General features: G+C 36.7%; 2 protein-coding genes across 3 annotated transcripts; both read right to left on the reverse strand.

Annotated features, from left to right (window-relative positions):
* Positions 1-1,076: 1,076 nt before the first annotated feature.
* Positions 1,077-7,531, reverse strand: LOC105054912 (phosphomannomutase). Its single transcript, XM_010936555.4, has 12 exons — positions 7,108-7,531; positions 6,844-6,929; positions 6,634-6,678; positions 6,489-6,555; positions 5,245-5,321; positions 3,555-3,590; positions 3,427-3,482; positions 3,258-3,357; positions 3,066-3,161; positions 2,898-2,987; positions 2,071-2,122; positions 1,077-1,350 (listed from the first exon to the last, which is right to left on the reverse strand). The coding sequence occupies exons 2-12, from the start codon at positions 6,910-6,912 to the stop codon at positions 1,280-1,282; spliced, it is 759 nt and encodes a 252-aa protein (XP_010934857.1). The 5' UTR covers positions 6,913-6,929; positions 7,108-7,531; the 3' UTR covers positions 1,077-1,279.
* Positions 7,532-9,314: 1,783 nt separating this feature from the next.
* LOC105054911 (DEAD-box ATP-dependent RNA helicase 48) lies at positions 9,315-18,225 on the reverse strand. Of its 2 annotated transcripts, none has more exons than XM_010936553.4 (11): positions 17,149-18,225; positions 15,937-16,043; positions 13,854-13,909; positions 13,546-13,770; positions 13,078-13,284; positions 12,863-12,949; positions 12,002-12,097; positions 11,715-11,930; positions 11,243-11,425; positions 10,075-10,412; positions 9,315-9,578 (listed from the first exon to the last, which is right to left on the reverse strand). In XM_010936553.4, exons 1-10 carry the CDS (start codon positions 18,099-18,101, stop codon positions 10,182-10,184), a joined length of 2,361 nt encoding a protein of 786 aa, XP_010934855.1. In that variant the 5' UTR covers positions 18,102-18,225; the 3' UTR covers positions 9,315-9,578; positions 10,075-10,181. The 2 variants fall into 2 exon arrangements, with proteins under 2 accessions (XP_010934855.1, XP_010934856.1); XM_010936554.4 differs by having other exon boundaries at positions 9,315-9,575; positions 17,149-18,224.
* Positions 18,226-19,149: the final 924 nt, after the last annotated feature.

Raw genomic sequence — 19,149 nt, forward strand, 5'->3', positions numbered from 1 at the left:
TGTAGTGATTTGCTATCCCCTTTCTGACTACCATGTTTATCTTCCAATGCAAGCTTTTCTTAATTGTTTACTGAATTTCTTAGGCTCTTGTAGTTTGTATGCTGTCTTACCTACACATAGATGTCATGTTATCGGAATTGGTAATTACTCAAGAAATCATGCAAATGTGCTGCTGAACCTAAAGCAGCTCTTTCTACTGGTTGAATGGACAATTATGTATTTGACAGATTTTTTTCAGTGGAGAAAGGGCCATGTATTGTGGACTAATGATATAGAATAACAGAAAGGAAAAATCCAGCGCATTTTTTTGAGGGGAAGAAAAAGTTCTTGAATTTGTTTCACTTCATCTGGTTTTCTTTGGAGTCTGTTAATTCTTTTCAGCAAGCTCCTCTGAGAAAACGTCATCCGGTAGCTCCACCCAGCTCTGAAGAATGCTGTTATTATAAGCACATGAATGACTGGCCAACGAGGGCACATGATGGAAGAGAGAATTTCAGGGGAATTCTTGTTAAGATTCATAGTAGCTGTAGAGAATGCAGTACTGCCATGATGTGATGAACATAACGCTTGTTGCCACTAATTCTGGTAAAAACCAAATTATCTGCAGGGTTCCACAATCACCTAAAAATTTACAACTTGAAATTGTTCTCAGAAGTTAGCACCAACAACTTACAAATGAAACATAGAACAAGTTCAACTGGGCTAACTTCAATTGGCTAACTCCACAGAATCCTGAAGACACAACATTTCCCAATGGGAATCAGGTATCAGTGCCTCGACCAGATCAAAAAAAAAAAAAAAAGGGACATTTTAATATACTTGATTTGAATTAGCTGAGAATATCATGCCTTTTGGAATGGCATTCCAGCCCTATTAATAAAGGTTTTAATAGTTCTGTTCAATTCATTAGATATCAATTACATGAAACGGGGAAAAAACAAAGAAAAGAAGCTCAATGAATGATAGTGTTTCGCAAACCAACAATCTAGCACCTCACTCTCTTCGGAAGAAAAAAAAATCTAGCGCAATTACACACCTGACAAAAAATCCATCCACATCCCACAGAAGAAAAAGGAGGCAACGAAAAGGTCTCCACCAACATTATTTTATTGTCTTGATTAATAACATAGGCATTTAAACTGTTGATTGCCAAGATAGAACATTGTAAAAGGTAGACAGAAACCAAATTTATGAAACCAGGAATTGTAACACATCCTATTTTCTGCTAAATTGACTGAAGAAAGAAGCAAATTAAATGATCCAATATGCCAACAGAAGCTCAAGCATCCCCATTTTGCTTTGTCAGGAAGAGCGATCTGCATTTCTCTGCTGTATCATCTGGGCTGGTCACTGCACAAGGAATTATGTGACATTGAATCAGCAGAACAGATACAAGGACCGTATGTAACAAAGAAAAAGGCAGAGAGAGGCTGAGCCTACGAGTGTGAAGGTGAAGCAACAAGATGAAGCTACCAAACCAACTCAAGTACAACAACTTGAGCAAGAAAAGAGGGTACTTATATTATACACTCTAATATTTAGATATTGCTTAGTATCTTCAAGTATGGATCAAATTGGAAGGAATTATAAAGTAAGCACTAAGTGCTTTCCAGTCAAAGAAATAAGATGCTCCCTTTTTGTTTACACAAAACCTCCAATCGTTATACTGTATATACTTGGTGGGTGACGGATTTGTTTAAGTGATTTTCAATTGAATCTATAAAAAAAAAAAAAGTGAACTGCATTAGTTTTAAGATAGCTGAGAAGAGTGTCCCATCAAAGACACAAGCAATGTTCAAACAATATACTGAAGTTTAAGGTTAAGACTTAATTGCACTGATAAGTATTTCAAAATTAACAAAATATGAGTTATTTTCCTAGGTCAGTTTGCCCCATATTCCTAACACCAGAGAGAAGAAACTGTCCAAGGGAAACAAAATGTTTCATGAGTGGTTTTGTTTTGCATTATACAAAGAATAGGGAATCATCTCTAACTGGATACCATATCTTAGATACAGACATAACCCTAACGCAATACACATGCTCCTACAAGCTAGTGATAGAACATACCTGAATGACCCGTTGTACGTTCAGATACATAAATCTCATAGTCATTTCCTCCCTGCACAAGGAAATGAAGCTCATTAGACCAATGAAAGCCAAACAACAAACAATCTCACAAGTGTATTACAAACTTAGAAACCATTCAATTTAAATCGGTAGGCCCAAAACTGAGCAAAAAAAAAACAGCAATCAGATTTTGAATCATTCTTTCGATAAGTTCTTTACTGAAATGCAAGGTGAAAAGATATAACAAAAATTTAAAAATCAAACAAAAATGTAATTCTTCAGGCATTTTTTATATAATAAAATCAAAAGACTCAAATCCCAAAATCTATATGCAAAAAAACGCTTCTTGCACCATTCACCAGCATGGAAGTGTGCATATAAAATAGACAGTCAGTCAGGCAAATGACAGGAACATGCTTTTTGCATGGACTGGTGGTACAGCTACTGCCTGTATTTTCCAAGCTAAACAAAGACAGCTCCATTCCTACTGCCTGTTTTATCCAAGTTAAAACAAAGACAGCTCCACTCCCCACAATGGTTTCAAATCAATCCCTCTTGATAGAAAATTAGGGTTTCTAGGCCAGTCAACTGAAGTGATAAGTCAAAATCATGAAAGATTACAAGTAGGTTGTATGGTTATGATGGTGTATCTTCCACTAAAAGGACTCAGTTTAAGTAGAGGTTTTGATAAGAAAACAAGCTTGCATCCAGAGCAATGATGATATCCTATTGCCTAGAATTTCATTATTCACTATGTACAATCTTTCTTTTAAGCTTTTAATGCAGATAATGCAGAAAGTAAAAAATGAGAATCTCTGAGAATTTACCTTGTATGTTTTGTCCCCAAAAAAGTGGACTTCTGGGAATTCATTGAGGTATCTTAAACAGAAGGTCTTGTCCCAACCTTGTGGAAAAACCTGTTACAGGAACCAAGTAGAGATGAGAATCAACTACCAATTTTATTCTAAAGGTAAAATACAATGTTCGAGACTTACATCAAAACTTATCTGCCCTCCAATGGAAAATGTCAGGTTGAAATGTGCAAATTTTTCACGAAGCACAGAGACCATCTTTGGTCGTATGTTGTGAACCTAAAATATAATGTTTTCAATTTTCAAGCATCTGAAAGTGTATTAATTAGCTGAGTACAAAAAAGTGGCATTGGTTCTTCGGGGAATGTTTTATACCTTATCATACTTTTCAAACTCTTCTCGCTCTTCCTGGCTACAGTTTCTCCCTATTGGGGAGACATTAAGCATTCCATTGCGGAACTCTATGAATGTTCCCCTGGGAGAACAACACAAGAAATTTAAGCCCAACGGAGTTTGAATTTTCTGGAAAAAGCTTTAACTTTACCTTTTGATAGGGATATCCAAGTCGGCAATATAATGGAGGGTGAAATTAATAAATTCCTGAAAAAATGTTCAAGTTTGAGACAATCTTTCAAGATGCTTTTTGAACTAGAGATATAAAAATTATCTTACCTTGAGTTTTTCTTCACCAAGGAATGATTTCAAACTCTGAAGAATGAGAAACAGTCACTTGTATTTATTAGGACCAAGGAGAGAGATGAACATAAAAGAAAAGAAAAAGCAGAAATAATGAGTAATGAACTACTAATATTTGTTTCTGATTGATATAGCCTACAAAACAGCAACAAGGATAATAGTCATAGCAGCAGTTCTATCACCTTCCACAAAGATGGGTGATAGCACCAAATTATTATGCTTGCAGCTAATCATGGCCATCAGCATCAAGCAAAGTAGTTATAATGTATCACCTCATAAAATGGTCATTCATTTGCATGATTTTTCCAGATAATGCCAATCTATGTGAAAAAATGGTGTCCACAGATATGTAATGTATTGATATCTCAAACTGCCTATCCATATTGCTGAGGACCACTTCAAAAGTGACTGAGTGAAAAATGAGACTATGTTTCTATGGTTTCTCAAGTGATAGCAGATCAATGATCAGAACATATGTAGCCTGCAACTCCATGACATGTGAAAGGAGCAGAAGAAACCAAAGATTCAGCACATTGGCTCTCTTTTAAAATTATGACCAAATGTGTGCTTGCATGGGGAAAAAATGCTAACTAGGAGAAAAGGAAAAACTAAAGAAAAAAAGAGCAAACAGAAGCTTGTTAGCCAGCTAACTTTATTATAAAGTCACTTTTTTTAAAGTCCCAAACTCATGCTTTGGAAGGCTCAAAAGAATTGCAAATATCATCTAAGCTAAAGTTCAACCAAGTAGATGTGCCCTATGAAATGCTGGGCATCTTTAATAATTTCACATAAAATTTCCGCATGTATACTAAGATATAAGCTTCTGAGTGAATCCAGTATATATTTTAACTTATACCAATCCAAAAAAATCGGAGGCTTATATCTCGGTCTAAAGACATACAACTTACTTTGTTTCCCAAACATGAGTTGAAGGAATGGCTTAACAACCATTTTCCCAAAATTGCCATGCTGAAAATTGGCTCCAAAATCTATATGACCAAATATTTAATCTGGAAAGCAACAAACCTCACAATATTTATGCATTTTCATGTCCTTAACTAGTTGGTTGCATCAGATACATTTCCAACTCAACTCAAAAGTGGAATATGACCTCATGCAGGTATGTTGTTGCCTCAAGGATAAAAATGGACTTCAGGTTTGACCAATTTGGCATGGGAAAACAAAGTTATTAAACATAATAAATTTGAATAATAAAAATCATGACCTTTTTGAAAAATACTATATTATTTATTGTGGGAAAATGTGGAACAGGATTCTCTTTGGTTGGCCAGCATCCATACTGCAGATATGAATAAGATTGCCAATTGGAGTCACAGTGAGAGAAGCCTTAATGCTTGAATACATTAATCCCATTTTCCATATAGTACATCCCTTGCATAATTTTTTCCAATATTAAGTTGACTCAAGTGAAGGGATGAAATATGGTAGCAAACCATGTAGGCCAGTTTGAAAGATGAATCACCCAATTAAAGTTTAGGTGTATCTGACCAAACCAAAAAGGAAATTTGTAAAATAATCACTATTCTCAGCAATCCTTTTTTTGTACTTGAATTATTAATTAACATTCACCACAATTAATAACAAAAGGAATAAATGTGAAACTTGTCCAATAAAAGCTTATTACATTACAACATATGACACATACCTGGCTAGCAATTAGTTCTCCATTTTTATAAGCAACAAGACCATTTTCCGCAAATACATAATCATAGTCATTTATGACTGCACAGAAAAATATTACCATATTATATCTTAAAGATGAAACCCAGAAGAAGCACAAGCAAAATTCAGAGACTGATAATGGCAATTATCAAAATTACTTTTTGTATTGTTATAATCCAAACCATCGAAAAAGACTGGACCATTATGCATAACTCCTGACAATCCAGAAAGACCAGAACGTTTTGCATAAGGACAACTAACTGTCAGACATTTCACATTTCTGCAATGGCTCTCCCAAACCATTTCTATGGCACTTTTAATGGATTTACAGTGTGGTATCTTAAAATGAATGGTTATCTTTACTTATAGATTGGCATGAATAGTTTCTCATTGGTTAAATTCATCTATATTAGCAGTCCTATCCGCCAAGAACTAGGTGTGAACTACAACTCCCTCTTTATAAGTAAAATTATCATTATTTGCAAATTCCTTGACTTACATAGAACATAAAGGTGAAAAGTAAATTAGAGCGATGGATTAAGTGGAAAGAAAGCTAAGAAGAAGAAGGAAATAATTGGAAGGCAAAACAAGGTTAGCGAAACCCTTATTCTTCCATCACTTTATTGTGCCCCAACTTTTTAATCCTTGTGATGATAAGGGCAAGCTATGCAATAGAAATCCTTTGGGAGTTAAAAGTAAGGATAAGTCTATTGGGAATCTTTCTGTGATCTACTTGCCATTAGTTGCCACTATAGCTAAAATTGTTGAGCAGCTCTAGCATTGTAAAAGGTCACAGGTCATGGCTTTACAAAACCAAGAAAGGGGCCAAATTTTGCAGGCCAAAGAACATCAGTATTTTAATGTTATTGATTTCCACGAAACCAAACTTCTTTTTCCAATCCCACTGTGTACTATAATATTTTCCCAAGAAAACAAGTTTATAGAGCAGAAGAGTATTTCTATATCGAGATCGCCTTTCCATGTCTCTCCATATAGTCCAAAAATTGTAACCATTGACGCTCAGAAGGGAAATCAATATCAAGATTTAGACCTAAATAACCTATCACAAGAAGAAAAACATATCAACACCTTACGTTTTTTCAGATATATTAGACTCTATGCTGATGATGCATCGACGAATGGAAATGTAACCAACCGAAGCTTCCAAGATTTTTAACTCTTCTTAATATCTTTAATACGGATGTGAAATCAGAGGCAAGTGCAAACCTGATTTCCCAAGCTGTTCCGATATCTTAACAAGATCAGATCCTCCGACAACACCTACTGTAACAGCCTGCCAACCACCAAAGACATTAGAATTCGAGTTTGAGATAAATTTTCAAGTTGACATTAAAATGCAAGACTTAATTACCTCCCCAAGCTCTCGCATGAACTCAAGCATCTTTGGTGTTATCCCCTAAATTTACAAATTCAACAAAAAGTTAGGAGTTCGAAGTACCGGATCGATTTCGGAAACAAGTGTTCCAGTGAATAGTTCCACAAACGAAACCCCCCCAAAAAAAACCAATCCTTGATACATGCCGCCAAAAAAAAGGTGTTGCTTGATGGAGGTTTCCAATACCTTCCTTGGAGCTGTGAGCGTGCCATCAACATCAAACAAAGCAATAACGCCAGGCTTCCTCCCCACCATCTTTCTTAAGGATCTCTCTGCCATGACGTGACCAAAGCGAGGCATAGTTAATGCAGTCATATAGATAAGCAATCGGACTAAATTTTCATTTAAAGAATCCAAAATCGATACACTAAGAGCCCAAAATGATGAGATCGACCCATCAGGATCCTAAACTCGGCGAAAGATGGAAAGAGTATGAGTCAGGAAATATACCTCCTAGAGCGCACAGGGGAGAAGGACGTCTCGGCTTGGGAACGGCGCAGATCTAGAGATCCACTTCCTGCGGTGAGGAGGGAATAGATTTATAGAGCTTGAAGACGGAGCGCGGGTCTCTTAAATATGGGATTGGGCGGCAGAGATGGGGCCACGTGAAGGGGTTTCGGGGGTACGGCTAGTGGAAGCAAGCCGAACACGCCCACCGTTCGTAGCATACACCGCCCGTCCCACGCGGATGGTAAAGTGCTGCAAGAGGAACCCGATGGAGAGATGGGGCTTCGTGTCCTTTAGAGAACGAGTAGAGGTCGGAGAGCTGAGCTGTACGTTTTTGGCGTAGAGGAGGGACGGAGGATGCCCCTTGTCTTCCACTTTCTACGGTCGCTGGAACTTGTTCCGGTCATCTTAAGAAAGAGAAATTATTAGGTAGAATGACAATGGCGTCAGAGGCGGGACGAACGGGAACGGCGTGGGGGGCATGTGAGGCGGCGTGGACGAACGGGAACGCCTTGGGAGGCATGGAAGGCAGCGTGGAGAGATTTTTTTTTCCTAGTGATCAAGGAGGAATCAGCTGGATCCTCGAAGAAAAATATTGGCCAATTTAATCATGTTCTCGTGCTCTTTTTTTTTTTTTTAAGATGAAAAATTTATTCTTCATAAAAATATTTATTTATAAAATAAATATTTTTTTTTTTCCAACTAAAAGATAACTAAATAATTTTTAGAAGTCAGACATTTAATTTTATTTTTAAAATATTTTATTATCAATGCTTCATAAAATAGCAATCTATTTTTTAAAATTTAAAAAATATAAAAAATATTATAAAAAATATAAATAAATTTTAATAATTTATTTAAAAAATAATAATACAAAAAAACATAAATAATAAATTTTAAAATTATTTTTTATATATAAAAAAATTAAATTAAATTATTTTTTATTTAAATATTATTTGAAAAATATTTATCTATAAAAATATAAATTTTTTATCCATAAAAAAAAATCTTGAGAAGAAATCGACGAAGAGCACCAGATTGATGGGCAGAAAGAATCCATAATTTTTTTAGGGCTTCAAATGAGTTAAAATCTTCATAAACAGGTCGAATTGGAACTCACTTTTGACTAAACTTGATTGTAGACAAGCTTGGACCTACCTCGATGGCAAATCTATCCAAATTGAAAGAGTCAGTATGAAACATACCTAATGCATCTCTAGAACTAGGAAGACCAACCATACAGTCATTTGACCTCTCTTATTTTTAATTGTCAACCATATATATATATTTTAGAGATCTGAAAAAAATTTTTGATCCTCTGAATTACAGTAATATTGGAGTGACATACTCATTCATTAAATTTAATCATAAATTAATCTATATGATGAAAAAAAATAATTTTCCTTAAAAATTACTTCTCAAATCAAATATTTTTTAATAAAAATTAAAATTTTATTATTAAATATCACGTCCAAGGAAGGCAGTTGCAAGCCGCCCCCTCCGATCTTATTTTTCTGTACCAAAAAAAAAACCATATGCACATTTTAGACCTGAAAGCAACATTTATCGTACCATTTAATACAACCTACCGTACAGAAAATATAATGACATTCGGAGTGTACCAACACTAATAAAATAGAACCGATACGGAATACATGACGAATCTTAACCGATAGATTTTACCGAGCTTGGACGTGCAATTCTTTATTTTTACAATTTTTTATGGTCCTTTTAGCGGGTGCTTGAAACACAAGTGATTTCTCTTTTTCGTTTTTTTATAAAAAAGGCTTATTAAAGTCTACAATTTTGTGACCATGGGTTGAAACCCTGTTGTGAGAAGCTTTAAACAACTGCTGGCAGTGATAAATCCTTGAGACAAACCAACAAGAAGCACCTAGAGGAAAAGCTCATCATCCAGAAAATGCACCACCAACCAAAAATCCCCTTGGCATGCAAGCATGCAAAGTCTCTGTACTCAGCTCTTCCCGCCTAGCCAGCAGCAATCAGTAGATTGCAGACCGATTTCATCACCAAACTTGCTTTTCCAATCAATTATGTATTTCTCTAAGGAGGAAGCTAGCCATCTCGATTGGATGCTTACACCTTCAGTGGGTGCACATGACAATAACTTGACTAAGAGCCCTTCTATGGTTAGAGGTGTACTTGTTACCAAACAACTCAACAGAAGATAATTACATCAACATAAATAATACATGGAGTGACATGAGGACTATTAAGATAATTTCTGAACCATTGGTGATATCCTACATCATGTGTACACATTGTCAAAATAAATATAAATAGCAGTTCCTCGACAACATAAAACATCAATCCCATCCCAGAGTCTACAATCTGTACAGAGTGGATTGGACAAGTTAAAACTCTTTTTGCTATGTAGGCCTCAAAGCATCAAAGAGACCTGGCTCAGAACGCCAAAACTTCGGAGGCAACAACAAAATCACCTGCTGATGCTGCTGAAAAAGACCATGTTAATCATTGAAAAACATAAGGTAATACAACATAATTTCTCATATAAGCTTGTTAACCTGATGCTAATTCAGAGTATTATATTTTTGGACAAAAAGAAAAGGGTCTAAATTGGCAGTTCAAGATAATAATTCAATTGAAACAGAGAGAAACCCTTAAAAAAAGGGAAAGGAATCTAAAAAAATGAAAATAACAAGGGTAGATGTGCAGGCATTAGGAAAACAACTATGTATATATAATAGTTGTGAAGCTGATGAAATTATAGATGCATACAAGATAAAGAAATACAAGAGAAAAATTTTGACTCACTTCAAATTATATCCAAGACTCATTCTGATAAGAGAGAGAGAGAGAGAGAGAGAGAGAGGATGGCAATGAGAAATGAAGAACAAGCAGATATGAGGAGCGTGTGCATGCATGCATCAGCGGACCTGTGAAAACCAGGTAATAACGTATCATGTAAACAACAGTGTTCACTAATACCTCTTCATGTCATTTACATAACGTCAAGTCCATCCTTGTTCACCGGTTTGAAGCAGCATTAATTCAAGAAAAGATTAACAATCGGTCAGACTGAGGGTTTATGGGTTTCACTTCCTTATTCTAATGCCAGCTATGCCCTTCAGTCCCATCTTCAAAGCTGTTTTCCTGAAAAGCGCTGGGGGCTTGTCGATGCCAATTGAATGACAAAACCGGTTTGCAAGGTCAGCAAGCATGGTTTTATCTCTTCCTATTTCATGGATTGAATTGTAATAACCAAGCCATGCATGATAAGCTGCTTCCTTAATGCTTGGGTCAATTTTTTCAATGGAATCTTCAACCTGTTTAGAAAATAAAAAGGAAGAAAGAAAACAAAATTAAAATGTTCCAATTTCATGATTGCATGGACAATGGTGCCAAACAAGTGGCACTTTCAGAAAGCAATAACTGATGCATGCTTCTACTTTACTTAAGCTTAATTAAATAAGATCCATGATTTAATGATATTTCCAACAATCAGACTCAGAATAGGCTGATTAAGCAGGCATTTTGTAGCTCCAAACATGTATCTACATTCTAGAAAGAGATCATTGGATGCTTTCCATGATTATCAGCCATCATACAAAACTTGGCCCAGGAAATTGATGCCATGAGCTTGTTGACAGTTATATTTACACACCTTGGATTCTCAAAATATTGGTCAGATCCTAACGACTTGGGCATTTATGCACAGCAAAGGACACCTTAGTACATCCTTTAAAAATATATTAAACAACCCTAGTTTTGTATTTTAGCTGAATAACAAAATAAATTAATTCTTTTGTTTATATTACAACCCAATGAAACAGAAAAGACATGGGAATCAAGTGACAGATCACTGTTTTACGGCTTTAGGCTATATACATTACGGCTCCCTGATAGTTCTTGATAGGTAGTTTCAGCTTACCAGGAGAAAGAGAAGAAATTTACCAAGTTCTAACTATCTAGAGAATTTATTCTTCGTGTAATTGCAGCAAAGGAATCTGACACCGCATTATACCTAAATCCACTAATACAGCTATCAATTACCAATGTTGACATCAATCAATGTAAGCTAACCAAATTAGAAATAGGAAAGGATTTCCCATGCAAAATGTTGTTGCATCAACTAAAAGAAGAGCTTGATCTTAACCTTCTGCTTCATATCTGAATCTAGCTCCGGTGGTTGGGACTTCTCTATGGGTAGATCATTTACATCATCCATGAAATATTCTTCCCATGGTGCAAGCAACAGAAACCCTTTTCCATCTTTGCCTTCACGTCCTGTCCTTCCAAGCCGATGTATGTATTGTTCACGGTCAGAAGGAATGCCAACCTGAGTATCATTGATGATGCACAATTGCCGATGAAATATGTGTATAGAATAGCGAATACATTAACAGTAACATTGCACAAAAAGGACGTCTTCAAAGCAAATCTATGTCCAGATAACCCATAGGTCCCTTATCTATATTACCACTAGAATGATTACTGATTTTACTGCAAAAAGATACCAGTTAGTAATTCATGTATACAAAATGGATATAAAATTTTGATGACTTCTATGAGATATGATCGGATTACACCACACAGCTCAAGCAGTAAAGCAAGTAATGTTGTGTTACCTGAATCACAAGAGTAACATCAGGATAATTCATTCCACGAGCTGAAACATCTGAGGTTACAAGAATTATATTTTTGGATTCTCGAAATTCTTCAGATATACGACTTCGATATAGCTGTGGCTTTCTTGAATGCATTTCCCTGACATTCATCTTCAAGTCTCGGAGAAGTACATACATAAATGCTGTTACCATAGCAGTTGTGCAGAATACAATAGCCTGGAGACAGGAGATATCAGAGATTGCAATTCAACAAAGTGTTTGAAGTTTGGGGGAAAAACAGCAATTACCTTATAATCTGGTTCCTGCATGATGTGTTCCTTCAGAAGGTGATAAACCAGATGAAAATGCAGTTCATGTGGCACAACAAGGCATGACTGCAGCACCTACATTTAGTAGACAAGAGGTGAGAAAGAAGTAGAAAGCTCAAATTCTTTCTATAGAAGCAAATTGCAATATAATCTAAGTCATTGTGCTTCTCTCCCTGTGCAATTTCAAGTAGAGATGGTTTGTATTTAAGAGCTAACTCTTTAAGCATATAAGCTAATGCAACCACAGCAATAACAAAGCAGAACAATGATATAAAGCAAAGTTTAATACTCCCAAACATAAATATGTACATATGTATGGGCGTGCGCCTTCATGCAAGTGTATATGCACTCAAGCAGAGGCATACATACACATAAGTGCATTTGCACACTTATATACATTTATGCCTAGAAGTATGGTATGCAGTGGACCAGGTATAAATCAAGCTTTCTGTGCTATAAAAATGCTGACAATTTAAGTAATTTTCATCCTATTTGCACACTTATATACATTTATGTCTAGAAGTATGGTATGCAGTGGACCAGGTATAAATCAAGCTTTCGGTGCTATAAAAATGCCGACAATTTAAGTAAGTTTCATCCTAAATTTGCGTGGACCAGTCAAAGACTAAAATGAGCCACAAACATGCTACTTTCCCACAGAAAAGATCATAGACTCTTCAAATACACAAGCTCCATAGACATCCATATTTTCCAGATATTATATTGGCCATACACAACTTTCAGTTTTCATTGACTGGAATTATAATGGGAGTAGATCACGCACAGAAAAATATTCTGGAATTGCAATGACGAAATTATGGGCTATGTAAAACTTGATACCTTAATAGGAGTGTCCACACCTGCCAAGCCCACTGTATCAACAAAAACATGATCCCTTTTCAAGACAAGCTGTGATATCCGACGCACCTGTATAGTCATATTTTTTTATGGATATATTTAAATTGCACTGGGTAAATAATGCAGGAGAGAGAGGAGGGAGATGAAGAAGATGTGCAACCTAAGTACATATACATGGCCATAAAGAAAAGCATTACCTCTTTAGGAATTGTAGCTGAAAACAACAATGACTGCCTCTGCCGTGGCACACTATCAACAATCTTCTCTATATCTTTTCGAAAACCCAAGTCTAGTAAGTGATCAGCTTCATCGAGTATAAGCAATTTCAAACCCATTAACCTTGCTGAAAATCCAGATTTATTCTCAATGTGATCCAATAGCCTACCAGGGGTTGCAACTATAATCTGCAAATTTTAGGTTATATAAACCAAGGATATTCATATCTTTGCATCATGCAATTAGAGAGCAGTCAACTAGGGATTTAAAGTTTTAAACACTACGAAGTTAAAGAATACCACACCAAATAGAAGTCAAGCTTTTGTAGTTAAATGAAAAGAAAATTTTCAAGCATCTTGACTGAAATATTCTAAATAAATTGAAGTGCACCACAGGTAAAAAGAACCAAGGAACTAAAACTGAGCCCAGAAGACAATAAAAAGGCAAACCTGGCAAGGATTAGAATCTAGACGTTTCTGATCAAGCTTGAATCTTGTGCCCCCAATTAATGTTTGAACACCAATACCATCATGGTACTTTAATAAAACATTTGTCTCAGCAGCAATTTGAATGGCAAGCTCCCTCGTTGGGCAAAGAATAAGAACATTTATTGGCAGAACTCTTTGATTCAAAGTGTTCCTCATCGTCTGGAGGACTGCTTCAATTGCAGGAAGCTGTTTATCTTTAATAATGGATTTGAAGGAGGCCAACAGATCTTTAAAAATAATTAAAATTGTATAGTAAACTGCTGATGTACCAGAAAAGCTACACTCTTGCCGGTGCCTGTTTTGGCTTTCACGAGAGCATCCTTGCCTGCTCCAATTATGATAGACAGTGGTCATTATAAAACTTAAATATATTATCAATATTACCGAAAACATGGATTGTTAACTTTAAAAAAAAAAATCACAGCAAATCAGGAAACAGCTAATAATTTTAAGAAGAAAAAGATGCACATGTAATTTATTGTGTTTACAAATAACAGGAAGCTATGCAATTACACGTGCAACTTATTGTGCCTGCTACTCATTGATAAATCAATGCACATCAACCAAATAGGCTGTTCTTAGTACTAATATATCCATCTAGAGTTATAATGCGAACACTTGGGGTACAACTCTCCAGCACCAAGCAAATACGCTTAAAAACAACCCCCCCACCAACAAAATAAAAAAAGAAAAAAACATTCTTCCCAAAAAAATCATGAACTACATTCTCAAACATCTCGCATGCATCGGGCACCTCTATCCACCCTGCAACTCCACCATGGGCTCCAGCCTCCAGACTGGTGCAACTTCCCTTTCTTTGCTTAATTTCCTCAGAGCAGACAATATCACACTGCCCACAAGACATTCTTAAGTGTTGGATAATATTATATGCGATAAATGTCTTCATGCAGTCTCAGGAATGCAGATTCCAAGATCCAAGGAATTGTCTCTTGATTTCAGCAGAAAAATACATTCAGAAACATGGCAAATCATTGAATGAAGAACTTGATAATGAGGCCATGTACCCTAGCTTGGATTCCAATGTTTGCGTAGATATCTCATACAAGATAGTATCTAACTGGGAAAGGACAGCCTCCTTTTCATAAGTCTTGTTATCTCTCTCACATAGCCTTATTTATTTCCATGTTAATCTCTCTCCACAATATGTGTAAATGTACCTTTATTTTTCCTACCAACGACTAAGTTCCAATATAATTTAATTAATATTCAACTTTTTCATATCCTTTTTCTGACCTATCTGTCTGCTCATGCCTCCTTAATCCATTTGAAAACCCTACAGAGTACAACTCTTCTGTGTTAAGTAGTCATACTTTGAACATTTGATAGGCCAGACTAACTACACAGATGTTTACATGGCATAGGTTCTTTGAAACCAATCTTCTTGAAAGCCAGGCATCTGACAATTTCCTTCTTTTTCATAAAATACTGGCTGATTTTCTGCTAGTGACAATATGTTCGCTGAGTTCTAAAGTAGAGCTTTTGAACTTCGCCATATGTTCTTCAAAGGACAGTATCTTCATATTAGTATATTAGCACCTCATGCTGATCATAGCATCATTGGTTATTGTGGATATCAGTGATCACCATGGTTATATGTTACAGTCCTTTGAAGATCATGATGGATGGTACTTGGTAGTGAGACTCAGATGCATGGTGGTTTTTATTTAAGGTGGCGCAGTACCATTCGGAGCAACAGTTCTAGCTGGTAATGAAGATGGAAAGTGACTTGGGTTTGCCCCACAAACTAATGATTTAGGTGGCTCTCAGAGCCTATATAGAACATTATACATGCTCAAACAAGAAAAGTTCCTGAAAACCCTGATTTTTTTATATAAAAAACAAGTCTGGGAGCAATTTGTTAAAATTTGGTATATCCTAAAATTGGCTTTTCTAGATCAACAAAGCAAACCATTAAGGAACCATGATAATTATAATTTTCTAGTGAATACACAGATAACTAAGATATATAGGACAGAGAAGTCATGGATAACTTTTTGGTCTACCATACATAGTCAATGTAATCAACACTCACCTGTGCCCTTCCTAAAAGTAAAATAGTTATCATTAGTTTTTATCCATATTTTTTGAGAAATAAAGCAAGCTTCTAGAGATTACTACCAAGCAAGACCATGTCCAACTAAGCAAGATGTCCAAATTAAATCAACAACATTGTCCAAGAACTAAAATATGAGAATAATGTTAGAAAAGTGTCCTTACAAAAATAATTTTTTACAGAAAAATAGAAACTTCAGATACCAAGCAACAGTAAATACATGAAAGCAGCTCATTCAGGTTAGAGAATGAAAAACTTAAGTTTTAGGAAACACACACCCTCAAGGCAGACTGGAAGTGCAGCCTCTTGTACAACAGTCATCTGTACATATCTAGCATCTGCAAGTGCCTTGATTGTCAGTGGAGATATGCTGAACTCATCAAATCTGGAAAAGTAAGAGAGTGGACATTAGACAAATGCTGTTGGAGATAGAGTTTACAAGCTCCAGAAGATTTTGTTAAGCTCATAATAATATGACAACAATATTTTGAAATTTGTTTCAAGAAACAGACACAATAAATCAGAAAAAAAAAAAAAAAAAAAAAAAAGGGAGTTGGCATTAGTCAAATACTGCTGGAGGCAGAGCACATTAGTTCCAGAAGATTTTGTCACCAAAGATAAATATGATTGATGACATTTTGATTTTTTTTTTTTTTTAAAGGAAACTGAGAACATAAAGCAACTGGAATGAGGAGAAGTGCTTTATTCCATGTTACTGAAATAATTTTAAATGATTCACCTAAATTGGTGGCAATGAACACCGTCCAGTAATTAGGGGCTCCTACAACAAGAAGCATAATAAGGACAGCAGATTCCAGACTATTGCCCACAAGACAGAAATAAATTGGTGATCCTCAGACTTGCTTCTTCAAATAATTAAGATCGATGCAGGAAAAAACAATGATACCTCACGCTGTCTGCAGCAAGATATCATGATAACTCTATCAAGTATTCTGTCAACATGGTGAATGTTTACAAGATGACAAGATGGCCTGTGCAAAAATAGGAAAATCTTGAGGGAGATGCAAAGCAAGGAACACCACCCTTTATGAGAGTTGTAATGAAGGATTGAAGAAGCCTATGTCAGCAATAGACACAACTCTCATAAGAAATGAATTTTAAAGAAAGAAATATTAAAACATATCAAAATTGGTTGGGATTATGCCTGTTGGTTATACTTATCGACCCAAGATGCGGGTTATTGTTAAAGTGCCAACTTTGTTTGCAACATCTACCTCAAAATAAGTATATCTCCACAAAGCCCCGCTATGATACTTTAGTCATGTATAATCATTACCTTAGATACTTTAGCAATGTGTAATCATTACCTTGGTGTTCTGCTCTAGATGAAGCTTACATGAAAGGATTAATTCATACAAATCATTTCCATACAAACCATAACTTTAAAATTATTTTTCTGAAAAAAAGAAAAGGACTTTATAGAACCAAAATCATTTCCATACATTCAACAAATTGGTCCATCAAATTACCTCCTTTTAGTGAGAAGTGTTTCTTCCTGTGCCCGTTGGTGTCTCGCATCATTCCTATACAGGTCCCTGTTCCTCAGCTCGCTGCGAATTTCTTCAATTTCCTTGGCAAAATTACTCCTTTCTTCAACAGGCCTAGGCACCCTTCTCTCTGCCTTCACATCATAGTTCCCCAAGGCAGCCCCACTCATCATCTTCTTCCTCGCAATCTTTCCACCCCCCTCATCCAATTCCTCCTCGCTTCGAATGCTAAACCTTGGAAATCTTGAGTCCTTTTTCACCCCCAATTTGGTTTCTCGATACATCTTGGCCGTATCCCCTTCCAAATTACAACCTGATTCTAAGTCGGAATCCTCTTCGCTCGACGAATTCTGCCTCCACCTCGGCTTCGATCCGGGCCTCAATCCCCTCCCAGCCGCAACGGAGTACTGCCTCCTCTGATCAAACGAAGCCAGATACGATCTGGACTCGCCAACACGGTCTTCCATCAGATTACGGCGGTCCGTCGCGAGCTTCCTCAGATCGATGGGTGGTGCCGGATCGGTGGGACGTTTCCGGGGGGCGGATCGGATGGGTCCGTCGTCCTCGTTCCAGAGGTCCTCTGCCCCTGGCTTCATGAACCGGTCGGCAAGGGCCTTGATGTGGTCCTTGGAGGACATGGGACCGTAGCCGCCAATGGAGGAAGAGGAGGAGTCAGCGGCATCGCTGGAGGCTTTTCCAGCGAGCTTGGCGCGGATCTCGGAGCGGAGGCGGGCCTGGTAGAGCTGCTTCTCCTGCTGGAGGAGGCGGCGCTCCTTCTGCCGCGCCATCTTCTCGTGCATCCGCTTGTACTGCCACTTGTTGAGGCCACCAGGGAACGTCCGGGGTCCGCCGCCCATCGGCCGGAGGAGGGAGAGGCGGGAGAGGAGCTTCGGGAGAGCTTTGGAGCGCTCTCGAAGGAGGGAGGAGGACGCCATGACCGAGCTTGTGGATGTGGGAGGAAGCGAGGGGGTTTAGAGACTAGGGTTTTGGGTTTTGGGGACATGAGAGCGCGGGATCACCTTGCACGCTAAGTCGGGTCATGATGAACGCATAAAATCAGAAGGAACTGAGTTGCTCCCGAACCGGCATGGTGCAAGCGTGCGGCAAAATAATGATACGATCCAGTGATTTTCTATGACTAAGGGTGCCAATGGATTGAGTCAAATCAAAATATGCTTGATTTTAATCCAACCCAATTTTATATTTAGATTATGATTTTAAATTCAGATCCAACCCTAAGTTGATCAAATTGGATCCATATAAACAATTTTATGCCCAACAGACCATTTAGGTTGGGTGGAAGGCAAGTAGAACCCATGCAGCCTGAAACGTTCGGGTTTAAATCGAGATTGAATCAATCTGAATTTGCAATTTAGCTTTAGCCATGTTTTATAGCTAAAATATAATAATTGATATTTAAATATAAAAATTTTAAAAATTACAAATATAATAACCGAGAAATTCTATTAAGGCATGATACTATAAAACACAACACCGATGAGTATAATGTAGAGATTAGTCTTAACATCCTTAATTTCACTTAACTTTATCAACCTGCCAATTGGTACAAGGAGAGCTACAACTTCAGGGGACTAAGTCACGTCTATAACTACTTCTAATCCGGCACAACCTCCATATCTCCTACCCATCCCAACCCAACTTGATGTATGTATAAGTTTTTCCAACATAAATGCAATCCAACCAAGCCAATGTCATCTCAAGTTAAATTTGAGTTGTGGCAGATTAGTTTCATGTTCAATTGGATTAGACCATGTTAATATAATTAGATTAGGATGAATACAAAATTCTCACACAAGTGAAAGGTTTGCAATATCTTCGTTGAATGAATCGCCTTATCAATTTTGATGATATGCATACATGATTTTTTATTTGGTTGGACTAAAATTCTATTACGGAATATATAAATAATCCACCTAAAACATAATTATTTGTTTACCTATCAAGTCGATTTGAATCCAACCA

This window comes from Elaeis guineensis, chromosome 12 (genome assembly GCF_000442705.2).
Source record: "Elaeis guineensis isolate ETL-2024a chromosome 12, EG11, whole genome shotgun sequence".
NCBI classification, from domain to species: domain Eukaryota; kingdom Viridiplantae; phylum Streptophyta; class Magnoliopsida; order Arecales; family Arecaceae; genus Elaeis; species Elaeis guineensis.